This window comes from Exophiala xenobiotica, assembly GCF_000835505.1.
Source record: "Exophiala xenobiotica strain CBS 118157 unplaced genomic scaffold supercont1.4, whole genome shotgun sequence".
NCBI classification, from domain to species: Eukaryota; Fungi; Ascomycota; class Eurotiomycetes; order Chaetothyriales; family Herpotrichiellaceae; genus Exophiala; species Exophiala xenobiotica.
In genome coordinates, this window is record NW_013562491.1 from 331,505 (window position 1) to 344,847 (window position 13,343).

Consider the following 13,343-nt stretch of genomic DNA (forward strand, 5'->3'; position numbering starts at 1 on the left):
AGGTCAAAAACATGACTTCAGCCCTTCTCACGCAATTGCCGCCCAAGTCATACCCCTAGGTCTTCATCAACATGGACGACGACAATCCACCTCCGAGGAAGAGATCTCGCTTCTTCAGCAACGGTCGAAGCAAGATTGGCAGCATCATCCAACCTTTGAAACGACCATCCCGACGCCAATTGTCAACCGGACAAGCAAATGCCTCTTCGTCCAACACCTCGGTGACAGACGATGCTCCAATACTTGACAATCCTGCCTTCACTCGATCAGCGCAGCCATCCCTCCCAATATCGAATTTTGATGCGGCCTCATCCTCCCCAGTACCACAGCCAGAAGAACTACAGAAAGCATCCAAGTCCAGACAGTACACTCACTCGCAAGTAGATACCACGGGACCCCCGAAGTCACGTCTCGCTTATGGACACATTGAACAAGAGCACGCTCAAGCGGACCACGATTACGTGGCAACAGATCAAGACAGAAACACCAAAGATGATGCGTCTTTGGAAGCTTCTACAGTCGAGCAACATCCGCCACACAAGACCACCGTGAAAAGCGAAAGACGAAAAGCCATATATGGGATTGACTCACTTCAACCACAGAATGGACAAGCAGATCCGGAGGGTGAAAACAATCAAAATAACTCTGAAGAACCAGCCTCGACAACCACTGCGAATCCAGACCCGTTTGGTCCTATTGCAACGCAATATACCTTCACAGGCGTACCATCATCTGCCCAAATGCCGTATATGTCTAGACAGGCTCTTCTAGGCCACCCTCATCTTCAACCGGTCACTGGCCCATCCACGACGCCGACGCAACCCTCTCGGCCCGTACATTCCAGGTCCAGAGTTCAACGTCGGCCAAGCACACCACCACAGCCCATCGAGATGCCAACTCCAATGGCTCCTAATGCCATGGTTGGGAAATCTGGATACGGAGAGAATGGTCAGACCCCTCCTCCTCCTGACCTCCCACCGCCACCTGCACCTCAACCATACATTGACATGGACCGCGACGACCGAGGCCACCGAATTCATCACCCAATCTACCATCCCAGTGTTGGTCCTCTTCCCTCACACGTCCTCTATGCCAACACCTCAGGCCGTCCGGCTTACCGCGTCCCAGACCTCCAACCCATATCTCCCACACGGCGAGACTCCCTCGTGCCCGACACACACCTCACCTCGCCCAAGCGCATCGAACGAGCCAAACACCAAGCCCGCATCAACCTCAAACGCAAACGTGCAGACTCGGTCCTCCCACCACCGGCTTACGTCTACCAGCGCACCAACAACCCCCACTTCAACATCTTCCACGGTCTCCTACTGTACCCGGAACTCGTCTTCGCCCTAGCCTCCGCGCTTCCTGTTAAAGACCTAGTCAGCCTCTACGCCATAAGCAAAGACTTCCATACCATAATCGACACGCGCTTTACCACGGTGATCCTTTCGCAAGCGCTCTCCAAAGCCCCCGAGTCCGCGCGCTCCTTCGGCTTCCGCAGCTACGCCTCATTATGCCGGAACGATCCTGCTGCGCGCATCCCACACCCCAACGCCGCCCAAGCAGCCCTGAACATTCCTCGACGGATCCCCTCATTCCGCTGGCTCAAGATGATCCTGCACCGTGAAAAGGTCATCCATGAACTCGTCACCGTCTTTGCGGAGGACGGAATCCCATTGCCCTTCCGCTGCCGTCTCGCACTCAAGAGGTTGTGGTTTATGCTCGACCTGCCCGACAACGCGCGCCGCATCGGCTACGTGCACAACCACCGCCTTTTGACGAACCTGGACCTCTACTTCGCCGCGTGCTTCTTCACGAAGCTGGACATGCGCCTGAACGACCCCGTCGCGGGCGAGAAGAGAGATGGTCTGCGCCGACTGTTGATGCAGCAGAGGTCCTTCACGACCATTTTGAGGGTTCTCAAGCGCGACATCTGGACGACAAAGCTGGACGTGCTGCGCGAGTGGGTGCGGCAGCGGTACGAGCCTCGTGCCGACGAAATAGGGTTGTCCATCTTCGGCGTGCCCGCGGACAGGGCCGGCAAGGGTCGGCTGGAGTACTGGGGCGAACGGAACGCACACCAGATCGGTCGCGTGCCGAAGGAGTTGCTGCGTCCGGATCAGTTGGTTGTGAGGGAGGCGATAAGACGTGGTATGCCACTTGCGGAGCACTACGTCAGGTTCATGCTGTATGGGTATGTGAGGCCGGACACGCTTAAGGATTATGCGCCGAGGAAGTATGGACGGCGGATCGAGCAGATTAAGGACGACGAGTATGAGCTTGATGATGTCATCGGAGGCGTGGCGGCGCTGGGGGTGGAAGACGACGGGTTCGATGAACTTTTGGATCTGGGACCGCCGAGGCAGGGGAGTGTGTTAACCATTGTTAAAGAGGAGACGAGTCGGAAAGAAAAAGAGTTGAGGCAGGGTCAGAAGGAGTTCGCGAAGAAGTGTGTTGAATGGTGGAAGAGAGAGATGGAGATGGAGAATGTCGAGGGCGACAACGTCTGATGTCGGAAGAAAAGAGACCCAAGCATACGGAACAGCGACCCTATGTGAGGAGAGAGCACAGCTCGCCTGTTGCTTATTGCTTCGGAGACTCGAAGCATTTGCTGAACCCTGCACCTGTATGATAAGGGTCCAGGCATGAAAGCGAGTCCAGAGCTACCAGGTTGATAGTGAGCAGGAGTTTTCCATCCCAAGCAGTATCCCCAAGTCACCGTTCCCATCCGCATTCCATCCTATTTGCTCGACTCGAGATCTTTTTGTAATACTCCTCACGCTTTTCGCGGCGTCCCCTACGCGAAGCTTCCTTGTGCTAGGGCAGGCCTTGTCAATGTGCATGGCTCACTTGGACAACCCACACCGTTTTGATCGGTATGTTCACCTGCTTCCGTTGCAAGTTGCAGCTTGACCACTTCCCAATCTCTGCTGGCGGGCATGACCTGTGGTTTGCTGGCCAAGGACACCCCTTTCTCCAGCAACTCGGATTTTGGCCAAACGGCCTTGAGTGAAGTTTCACCAGCATCGAGTATCTCAGCATGAAATAGGCCATTGAAATCTTTGGGAAGGCCTTGCCCCCAGCTTTCGCATGAATGATCGTACCAGCGTGGTTTCGGCAATTGCTATCCTCCCGTATCCTCCCGTCGCCTCCGCTATGCGGCGAAGTTCCCAAAATTGAGCGCTCGAAATGATATACATCGGAACAGTCTTCGAGAGGTGCCTCCTTCTGAAGTTTCCAGGGCGAAGAAAATTCCTCCGCTTGATACTCTCTTCGATCCACAAGCGTGGTGCGGCCGGGACTCCGGCGTTTGGGGCCGTTGAACGGTGATATCTTCTGGCAGGCACGTGGTCTGGCTCCGTGAGGCTATGCTTTTCAAAGTAAACTCTGAGTATGGTGGTGGCGCCGTTCCTTGTGGAAAGGGCCCTGGATCGTTGCACCATCCCGTCGTGCTCACCAATTCCAGCCAAATCGAGATTTCGGCAGCCCGTCCCGTCGAGGTTTCTGGGAAGGTAGTTTAACTCCAAGTCGGCGTCCAAGTAATCCTGCTCCCTGGCTCAAAAGATGATAGGGAAGTCTTGCACTTAGTCGTGAAAGGTAGGTAGGCAGTCAGCATGGGTCGCCAGGATGATGGCCAAACCCTTCATGCCCTACCAGTATGGCAGGGAGACCAGCAAAGCTCGACCGATTGACACTATGAGCATTTTGTTGGAATCATTCGACATCGCTGTCTGACCGTAGGTCACGCCAAAGTATGGTCCACCACCGCGCCAGTATCCCTGGGACAGGCCCCCTCAGGAGTTGAAAGCTTGCCGGTGAAAAAGCAGCTGCTCACGTACGAGACAGAAGCCGAACATGGCAGACATAATCTCAAAATGCGCCCGAGTATCCTATCAAGGACTCCCCGCGGTTTTGAGGTTCAGCGACCATTGAGGCCGTTTCGCGACATATTCAAGGCTTCTCCTCCTTCACAAGCCTGCTATCGCTCTTGACATCGCTTTTGATATCCTGTTCCGAATTCCCTTTCGCTGTAGGCATCGACCCTTCCATTTCAGACTGCTTAGCCAAATCACCCTGTAGCTCTTGGGGGGCTGGCCAGTGCTCGTCACCAGGCGCTTCCACCGGTATAGACGCTTGTGGAGGCAACTCGACAGGCCCATTCTTCTCGCCCTGAGACAAACCGGACGAGTAAGGCGGCACGGCTGGCGTCGGATCGGCTTCGACCGTACTGGAATCCACCTCGCGGCGTCTCTTCCTGTTGTAGCGCACAGCGACGAAAACCAGCAGACCGACCAAGAAGAGTCCGCCGACAGCTGCTCCGATACCGATCCCCGCCTTAGCACCTGCGCTTAGACTTGAGTCGGTGGTGGAAGGTGACGAAGTTGCAGTAGGAGCGACTGATGGCGCGGAAGCTGTTGCAATAGCCTCGTCCTGACAATCGACCGAGAACTGATTGACCGTCGTGTTGGTCATACAGTCCGAGAGCGACGCGATGGATTTTGTGTCGGAGCTGCAATAGGGGATGTCTGACCCGTAGACGGTCACTGCGGACGCCGACTGATTCAGTTTCCGCATCATGAAGAGGACATCGATCAAGCGGACATACCTCCACATGTCTGATCCAGACTGGTGACCCTGAAACTCTGAAATGACAGGACATCTTCCGGGAATGGAGTACAAGTGCCATCGTCGGGCCCTGCTTCGATGCCGAGCATATCCGTACACGTCGTGTCGGAGTAGAAGGTAATATTCGATATTGCTGAGGCGAGATGGACAGTCGACAAAAAGGCCAAGAACACTCTCCTGGTGGACCTCATAGTTGCCAACGGTAGTATACACGCAAGCAGCATACAACGAAGCAAGAGGAGCCTAGATCCCAGAGAAGAATCAGGAGTATTTTCGTGAAATCACGGCAGAAGGACACAACAGCGATCGACGAGTGGAAGACAACATCAAAAAGAGAAATCCGTCCCCGTTAATAGCCTCCACCAACAGAAGAGCTGGATGCAAGTCCAGGGATGTTATACTCCGTACCGGCTTCCTACCGTGAAACGTTAGAAACGCGAATAAGCTGATGGTGCCCGCAGGAGAAATCAAAGAGCCATTAGTACGGAGGTTTGTTCGAATCCTCTGTGATCGACGACATCCGTTGTGTAACGGTCAAGGCCGGCGGCTTTTCGCTAATGGATTGTAGTGGGTGTAATACGCTCGCTCGCAGTCTGTGGAACATGGGGTGGCCTCCTTTGGAAAAAAGCAGACGTTTTGCGGACCCAGATCAGCAAATGCTCATCGATGGCGCGTTCAGCCTCGATGTGGATAAGTTGGCGGATAGGGCCCATCAGAGCTAGCAAGAGCACCAGGTGAAGAACGGTGCGATAAGAAGCCCTGTGCCCCGTTGGCAAGGCCACAGAGGGACCATTTCGGCGCTCAAACATGAGGCTGGCGTGAGTTTGATGCATAGGCTGGTGGGCGTGTTGCGTACTCCGTAACATCATAGGTGAACCAGCGAGGAGGATCCATGCAATCTCGTTACTCCTTGGGCGTGTTAGTAATCCACCCCTCTCAAGAAGGTTTTTGGGGCCAGAAAATGTCCAAAAGATCAGGAAACGCAGAACACATGTTGACCGAGAGGCAGGGCGACCTTCTGTCTTTCGTGATTGCTCTCTGTCGGGCGTGGCAGAGATTCCGTATCATCATTGCCTTTTCGAAACTAGCAACATGGAAGAAGGATCGACCGGGAGCCTGAGAAGCCACTTCCTTTCGCTTCCTATTCAGCCTCACCGGACAGTTCCGAGGATATTCGGTATCAGTGTATCGCCAGTGATGCGACTAACGGTTCCCAAGCTGTGTCAAGTCTCTTTGAGACACCGTCCAAGAACGCCGGATCATCCAAATGCTCGGGTATCGCTTGAATTCCGGTTTGAACCCAGCCCCTGACGCCATCGCAGATGCTTCATCAACCCCAGCAAAATACATCCTTCACAGTCCCACAAAATTGTCCTCGAGGACAGCCTTTGCCAACCTTGTATGGCCCGAGTCTCCGATTCGATGCCCGACCACTGTCCCGATCTTCTCAGCCAGCTTCGTCCGCATGTCGTTCATAGCCTCTTCAGAATGCCCGTTCATCATGGGGATATCATCGTCGACGAGTGCCCCAAGCGCATTGAGTATTGCGCTCATGACCTTTTCCGCTTCGGCCTTCTTCATACCGTCACTTGAAATATCTTCTTCCAATAGTTCTCCGTATGCTTTGAGATTCGGCACGATCAACTGCCGCACCACCTCCGCACCTCCAATGGCTTTTAATCCAAGAATTGCACCGTAATGACTTCCAAAAGGCTTTTTCGGATCGAGCATTGTCTTAAGGCAGGATCGCGCCAGTCTCGGCTTGAGATTATGTGAGTATTTCGAGTATTTCTTGCAGAGGTGTCCTAGCAGTGACGCAGCTAGGTCGCGCAGGTCGTAATGATCGAGGGTGCCGATACCGCTACCCAGCGTCCGTCCGATCAGACAAGTCAATACAGGAGGGACCATTGAGGCAACCTAGATCATTGGTTAGCCTGGATTCAAAATGTTCGTGTGCGACCGTCGTACATATGGAGTCAGATTGAGTTTCTCGTTCCTCGTCAATGCATCCGTAACCAGCATCATCTGCGTCAGGACAAACAGATCTTTCATGTTATGCGTGACCTTCTCGGCGACGAATTGCACAAAGTAAGGCACCAGCTGATGCAGACCGGGGTCATCTTTCAAACTCGCAAGGCCTGCCGTCCGATATTCTGGCTGTGTCTCGTCCAGGACCGACGCGCACACCTTCTCAAAGTATAGTTGTAGTTCTTTCGATAGAATGTGCTTGACTTGAGGCTTCGTCGTGGTATTTTCTGTACCTGTCATCGCAGCCAGGGCGGGATTCGCATTCGGTCCTTTCGGAAGAAGTTCGAGGTTTCTTGCTTCGTTGGAGGTAGGATTCTGAGGAATTGATGGCTGCACGCCTTCGACTGCTAGCCAGTGTGCTGAACAACAGTAAGCTCCTGTCCTGTCATATGGTTGAGAGTCAGCATACCTGTAAACGAAACTTCCCTCGGCACCTTCGGGAGAGGCGCGTTGATGAGCTTCTCAAAATCCATCTCCTCGTCCTCCACGTAGAACAGTGGTTGTCCTGGCCCTAGGGATGCCTCGCCGTACCGCAGTGGTCTCGTCGTCTCGTAGCCGTAGAGGGGTTCAATGTCTAGTACGCGCAACGCTTGCGCGATGTCTTGAGACCAGAGGATCGTTCTTCGGGCATGTTTCATGAATTTGAGGGCTTCTTGCAGAACTTGCGATATTCGGTATTCCACATCTCGGCAAAGTGCTTGGTTGACATCCTTGTTAAGGTTGATGATTCCCACAGATTCCGCGACGTCCTTGATCGTGTCTTGACCCCAGAGAGTCATGGCTGCGCATGTCAATTGGGTGAAGGTCGTGTCGCTCTGGGAGAAGGGTCAAGATCACGATGGGCGCAGGCTGGAGTTTGCGGAGAAGTGACGGAGGGCCAGTCCGCCAAGCATGAACTTCAATCAATCCGGAGTATGGAGTGTCTACAGTCTTGGTGGTATATTACTTTAGGTATCACAGTAGACATTGCAGCGCATCAAGATTCTTACAGTAACGACTGAATGTCAACAGCCTTCCATGATCATAATCATTCGGACATTCTCCTCCTCTATCTCTCCTATTCAACTCAACTGTCCGACACCTTCCAGACCAACCTTGCTCCACTGATCTTTTTATCTCTCAACATCGACAAGGCTTTTTCTGCTCTCTCCAGCATCGTCTTGCCTTCCACAATAACCTGTTCATTCGGCTCGATTATGCCGTTTCCTAACAGCGTCGGCATGATCTCTGGCTGCAGTTTGTCGGCAAGAAACTTGTTTTCGAGGTAGAAATGCGTTCTGACGCCCACAGCCTCGACGCCTGACTGCCAGTTTGCACATTTCTTCACATCCATCTCATACTCGGGCTTGACACCCTTTGCTGCATCTTTGACAATGACAGGTAGCAAGATAGCCACTTTCGCCCCTGAATTGGCAATCTTGGCCACAGGCTTGACACTTCCCTTGAGACTTCCAATGCAGTCATAAATATAGGATATGCGTCTCCCGACTGGAGAACTGGCAAAGTCCAATATGTTTTTGATGACGTCGGTGTCTCTGTAATCAAAGCATTTGACAGCACCATAACGTTGCAGCTTTTCATGATGGCGCTTGCTTGCTGTGGCAATCACGTTCCTGTATCCGTACCACTTCAGGACCTGCAATGCATATTGACCGACGCTACTACTTCCTCCCCAGACCAATATGCCTTGATCAGCCTTTTCTGGGACGTAACCTTCGGGCTTTGGCCAGGGCAATTCGAACCCAAAGTCTTTGGTAAACGTGTGCCATACGGTCACGAAATTGTTGGGGAGAGTGACAGCTTGTTGCATGGTCACGCCGTTTGGAAGCTTGCCGAAGAGGAACTCCGGAGCAACCACGAACTCTTGGTGGGCTTTCTCGGCTTGGCCTCGCCAGGTGAAACCGAACACTTTGTCGCCGACATTCAATCTAGTGACATCCGACCCAATCTCAACCACTGTCCCGGCAACTCCATCACCCAAAACTTGGGGGTGTTCGACAAGAAGCCCGCCGTCTGCCTCGTGTAAATCGAGTGGTGTTGACGCAGTCCATTCATTTCTGACTCGAACTTGGTTCTCGGTAGGTTTTGGCGTGGGGACTTGATGAATCTCCAGCGGCAGCCCTGGCCCAACAGTCACAATCGCTGCATGAGTAGTAGCCATGTCCATGAGTCTTTTCTCGAGTCCGACGAGTATCTTGATTGACGTCCTTGATTATGGTCTTCGTGAATGCTGCCTTGTCTGCCTGACGGGGACGATTTGAGGACATTCAGGGACATTCACGATGCCATATATCCCCTTCTCAAGCTGACAAAAGTAGACGGACGAAAAGTATCATGCCCGCCAGTCCACCATTCAGCATCTTGCGTCCGGACTACCCTGCGCTGCCCCCAGGGGTGTCATTAGTCAGAAAATACGGCGGAGTATTGCTGCACCAAATTTCGTCCGTTTGCTCCAAAACAGGTCCCACAGTCGCCATTCCTCTAGAGGTCAACCATGGTGAGAGAGAGAGGTGCGCAAGACCTATTGCTTGTTAGGACGGTCGAACACCGACTGCCAGCAACAATCATTCCACATCAACCCTCAAGGCTGTACTGTGCCAAATCGGTCTCAATGTCATCCCAGTTGATGTCGAACTGACTTGGGTCGACCGACATCACCTCTTCCACTTTTTTCTCAGGTTTCGCGTCTGGTATGTCCGCAGCCATTTTCATATGGGTGTTTCCAATCTGACGAAGCTTCTTAACGACCCAGTCCCTTTCCACCCCTGGTTCGAGCACCATTAAACACAGCCGCAAGGCAAAGATGATGAAAAACGGCCCAAGGAAAGACGATGTCAACATGAATGATGTAGTCCGGCAGACTTCCCGTGCTAGTTCCCGATTTTCCATGATATACATCGGGGCATGCTCAGTCTCCATTTCTTTCAATATCGAGTTCAAGATTATCATGATTGTGAAATAGCCAACATGGGTACAGCCAACGAAGAGATTGACATAGGAATATTGCATCGGAAAGACGGGATCTGATGTCTGCAGAACGGTGGTGTCCAGCCCTATCCTTTTCATGGCGTTTCGAAATCGTAGGTTGATAGATTTCAGGCTTGCCCTGTGCTGTCGACATCTCGCACGGATAGACTCTTCGTAGGCTCGATATTCGTCAGGGGTCAAGGCCTGTCGAACCTCCGAACTTCTCAAGGCATCTCGGCAGGTCGTGGGGATGAACACGTTTTGCATGTAAAACTCTTCAGCCAGATCAAAAATCTCCATGCGCTCTGGTGCCATAGTACCGCCGCGACGTAGATCTTCATGTACCTGTCTCGACAAGTCGAGCCACTCCGGCTCACATAAAAAGCAGGCCTCGTCTCTCTGAAAAGCTTCAATGTAGATGGTGTGGCGATAAGCCAGGTACAAATCGCGGTCGACACCCGACAGATGCCTCGACGGACCGCGAATGCGCATCAAAGTTGAAGCACCACCTGCATGCCGTACCCATGACTGATTGGAGTCAGATGCGAACATCTCATAGAAGGATAGAAGGATGGTGGCCGATAGTGTTTCGGTCGACATGCCTGTGACATTATCTGAAAGGGCATCGTTCAGCAGGCGCAAAGCTTTGCCGTAAAAACGCCTTGATTCCTGCTCAAATGCTTCTGACTGGTGAATTCGGCTCAAATGGACCAAGGAAACTGCTCGGACTGCAGCGTCGAGCAGCTTACTGCCAAACATGGCAGGGAGTTGAGATAGCCACCGCGTATGGTTGTGCATCTGACGAGGAATGATCGTTGATCCCGTGGCAGAAATTGCCGAGGAAAAGGTGTTGAGAAGCTGTTCCTGAGCTAGAGATGGCGAATAGATAGAGTGATTGAGCGTCATCTGGAAAGGCATGTCAAAGTTTATCGAGCCACGACTCAGAAGCTCTCGCGGGCTGGTTGCTGTACTTCCAAAACCAAACAGATTGGAATCAGGATAGATCTGGCTTTCGAGCAAGCTAATGAAAGCATTGCGTGAGGGAAGGAGAAGATCGCCGCGGTAGGCGCCCGAATCCGAATCAGGGGTGCCATATTTCGAGGTCAGTTCTAGGGAATCATCGGGAGACGATCCTGTCGACTGACTGTGGCCACTTGTGGCAGGTGAAGAACTCCCGGTGTCGCTCTTATGATCCGTGAGATCCTTCTGGCCAAAGCGTCTTCGGAGTTTGTTGCCTTCATCGTGGATTCTCAAGTCCGTGTCATAGCCTGGACATGGCCGATTGCCTTTGAGACAATTCTTACCTATAAGGAGGCACATTGTTAGAAGGGCTTGAAGCCAAAGCCGGCTGGTTCAGAGACTTACATTTGGGTTGTGTCTGGTCGCACTGTTGTAGAGTAAGTAAAGCCATCTACAAGACAAGAGACATGCTTATTACCTTGACGCGACGCTGGACGCAAATCCTACATCCTTTGCTCCTAGGAATGCCTACCATCCCTGGTCTCCTGCACTAGGCGTGGAACATAAGACCCGACGGTCGTCTGTGATCAGAGCGCTACAAGTGCGACTTTTCTCAAAGAGATATGAAACGTATTTGGATTCTGAGGGTCAGAAGGCTTTGCTGACTGCTTGACCTGAACTCTGCTCTCAACTAAGAGAGGAAGAAAAGCAATTATTGATGCCTGATAGGCAAAGCGGCTAGTCATGAAGATCAAAGCGAAGCGATCTTAGCTGAAGTGACTGAGCCCAATAGGGCTGCAGCATACCTACTGTATAAACCCACTAACTAAAGCCCCGCCTACCTCAGCCACTCCCAGCTGGATGCCAGCGTAGCACGCCTAGTCATAGCCACAATGGCCCCCTCTTATGTTTTGTAACTTTGTGGAATACGGAGTACGCGTCGTACTGAGGTGGGTAGTATGTAGCGCTTTTTCCAGGTGAGAATACACATCATATGTACTTGCCAGACAGTCTAGCAAGTCTCCTTAGTGCCTGAAGATACCCTGTATGCCCTTAAGAGACTCCCCGTAATCCGTGGCACTAGAACATGCCCCTGCCACGACCTTTCGAGAGGTCTTCATCGATAACCATTGCTGAAGTCGGAATCCAGGTTATGCATTCGCAACCAACAGCGATTACAGTAACAACCCGGAGTCTTAAAACAAAACGCCGCCAAATCAAAGGTTCGGACCATTCCTCTGGATTTCTAACCCTCAAGCTCATTCATAGGGACGTCCTCAGTATCCGGTCCAACGATTGCCTCTGCAACTTTCCAGACCTGAATAAGATTGTCATCTGCCGCGCTGCACACGACCCAAGGATTGTTCTTGTTCCACGAGAAGTCACTGATTCGGTTGGTATGTCCTCCGTGCATGAAAAGTAGCTCTGGCGGCCCGTCTTCGCTGTCTTCAGGCGTCTGCTCTTCTCCCACTCTGGCCAAATCCCAGAACATAATTCGTCGGTCATAGCTGCTGGAAGCGAGGACTGATTCTTCGAACGGATGCCACTCGAGGGTCGTTACGCTGTCATTATGACCCTCAAGCACATGCAGTTTATGATTAAGATTCCGTAGATCCCAGATTGCGATTGTTTTATCGGCACTGCCCGTTGCCACCAAGGTATCCACGGCCAAGTTGAACGCAATGGCGTTGATGGCGTCTCGGTGTTGGTTCTCGCCTTTCAGTGCCGATCTCGTGGTATCGGAATTTCTCAGATCGATGAGCTGCATCGTCAAGTCGTCTGACACGGAGCCCAAAAGGTTGGCCAGTATTGGATGATATTGCACATCATTGACGATGCCATTGTGATGGGTGTATTTCCTCGACTCTTTGAGCACGGTGTTGCTTTTCGACGCTTGCGTGATGTCCCATAATCTGACCGTACAGTCTTCACTGGCGGTCGCAAGCTGACCCGCCTGACGAGGGTCCCAACTCAATCCATAACCTTCCCGCTCGTGGCCATGAAGCTCGATTGTCGGCGTCGGTGTCCCCGATGGTCGACCTGATAGTTTGCTCTTGTCCCAAACCATGACCCGACCGTCCGTGCACATCGTAGCAATGAGGTTTGGATTTTGAGGCTGGTACCGAGCTTTGTTCACTTCGCCAGGGTGGTCGATTTTCTGAACGATGTTGAACTTGACCTCAATCTGATTCTTACCGGAAGGTCCTCCGCCATAGCCCCCAATTTCTCCCGTCTCTTCATTGTAATCTTTGACATCTGGCTTTCTGGGTTTCGGTAGTTGGACTTGTGCGATCTCTAGGTAATTCGGTTGACCTGGAGCAGTATGTGTTCCGATCAAGAGACGATGCTTCGAGTAATTGGTACCAGGCATACTGAAATCATCAGTCTACTTTCAATAAACGTCACTGGCGCTCCCTTACTCGATGACATCTGGCATCCATTGTGTGGTCAGCGTGGGCCAATCCAGAGCCGTACTGAGTATCATATCGTAGAGAAACGGAGCGTTCTTCTTCCATGTCTTGTATTCCTCGTTGATGACTTTCTGTTCGGTCTCGGCGTCTTCGTTGTTGAGCTCTTCGCTCACTGCGGCTATGTTAGCATGGCGCATGCAAGACCAAGCTTCAACCTACTATTCTCATCGTCGTCCGCCATGATTCAAGTTAAGAGGAGACAGTGGAGCGCAAGATAGTATTCGGCAGTGGTAGCGGATACGTGGTGATGCGGGCGTAGCAATGATCGTTAGTGGTAGATTTCTGAAT

The 13,343-nt window shown here is 52.2% G+C and overlaps 6 protein-coding genes across 6 annotated transcripts; 1 reads left to right on the top strand and 5 right to left on the bottom strand.

Moving 5' to 3' along the window:
• Positions 1-71: 71 nt before the first annotated feature.
• On the top strand, positions 72-2,513 carry PV05_06283 (uncharacterized protein; the record flags this gene model as incomplete). The annotated part of the gene is made up of 1 exon (XM_013459002.1): positions 72-2,513. One exon carries the CDS (start codon positions 72-74, stop codon positions 2,511-2,513), a length of 2,442 nt encoding a protein of 813 aa, XP_013314456.1.
• A 1,441-nt stretch (positions 2,514-3,954) lies between these two features.
• On the bottom strand, positions 3,955-4,820 carry PV05_06284 (uncharacterized protein; the record flags this gene model as incomplete). Its single annotated transcript, XM_013459003.1, has 2 exons — positions 3,955-4,547; positions 4,610-4,820. 2 exons carry the CDS (start codon positions 4,818-4,820, stop codon positions 3,955-3,957), a joined length of 804 nt encoding a protein of 267 aa, XP_013314457.1.
• A 1,162-nt stretch (positions 4,821-5,982) lies between these two features.
• On the bottom strand, positions 5,983-7,436 carry PV05_06285 (uncharacterized protein; the record flags this gene model as incomplete). The annotated part of the gene is made up of 3 exons (XM_013459004.1): positions 5,983-6,546; positions 6,598-7,016; positions 7,067-7,436. 3 exons carry the CDS (start codon positions 7,434-7,436, stop codon positions 5,983-5,985), a joined length of 1,353 nt encoding a protein of 450 aa, XP_013314458.1.
• Positions 7,437-7,723: 287 nt separating this feature from the next.
• On the bottom strand, positions 7,724-8,818 carry PV05_06286 (uncharacterized protein; the record flags this gene model as incomplete). Its single annotated transcript, XM_013459005.1, has 1 exon — positions 7,724-8,818. One exon carries the CDS (start codon positions 8,816-8,818, stop codon positions 7,724-7,726), a length of 1,095 nt encoding a protein of 364 aa, XP_013314459.1.
• A 413-nt stretch (positions 8,819-9,231) lies between these two features.
• On the bottom strand, positions 9,232-11,119 carry PV05_06287 (uncharacterized protein; the record flags this gene model as incomplete). The annotated part of the gene is made up of 3 exons (XM_013459006.1): positions 9,232-10,928; positions 10,990-11,011; positions 11,063-11,119. 3 exons carry the CDS (start codon positions 11,117-11,119, stop codon positions 9,232-9,234), a joined length of 1,776 nt encoding a protein of 591 aa, XP_013314460.1.
• Positions 11,120-11,450: 331 nt separating this feature from the next.
• PV05_06288 (uncharacterized protein) lies at positions 11,451-13,340 on the bottom strand. Its single transcript, XM_013459007.1, has 3 exons — positions 13,215-13,340; positions 13,005-13,167; positions 11,451-12,956 (listed from the first exon to the last, which is right to left on the bottom strand). Exons 1-3 carry the CDS (start codon positions 13,234-13,236, stop codon positions 11,831-11,833), a joined length of 1,311 nt encoding a protein of 436 aa, XP_013314461.1. The 5' UTR covers positions 13,237-13,340; the 3' UTR covers positions 11,451-11,830.
• Between the last annotated feature and the right edge of the window lie 3 nt (positions 13,341-13,343).

Bases quoted from the DNA above. Each gene is read 5' to 3' on its own strand.
- PV05_06288 (XM_013459007.1), bottom strand. From the start codon at position 13,236: ATGGCGGACGACGATGAGAATA. The intron at 13,168-13,214 runs GTAGGTTGAAGC...ACATAGCCGCAG, and splicing joins GGCGGACGACGATGAGAATA to TGAGCGAAGAGCTCAACAAC. The intron at 12,957-13,004 runs GTAAGGGAGCGC...TGATGATTTCAG, and splicing joins TGGATGCCAGATGTCATCGA to TATGCCTGGTACCAATTACT.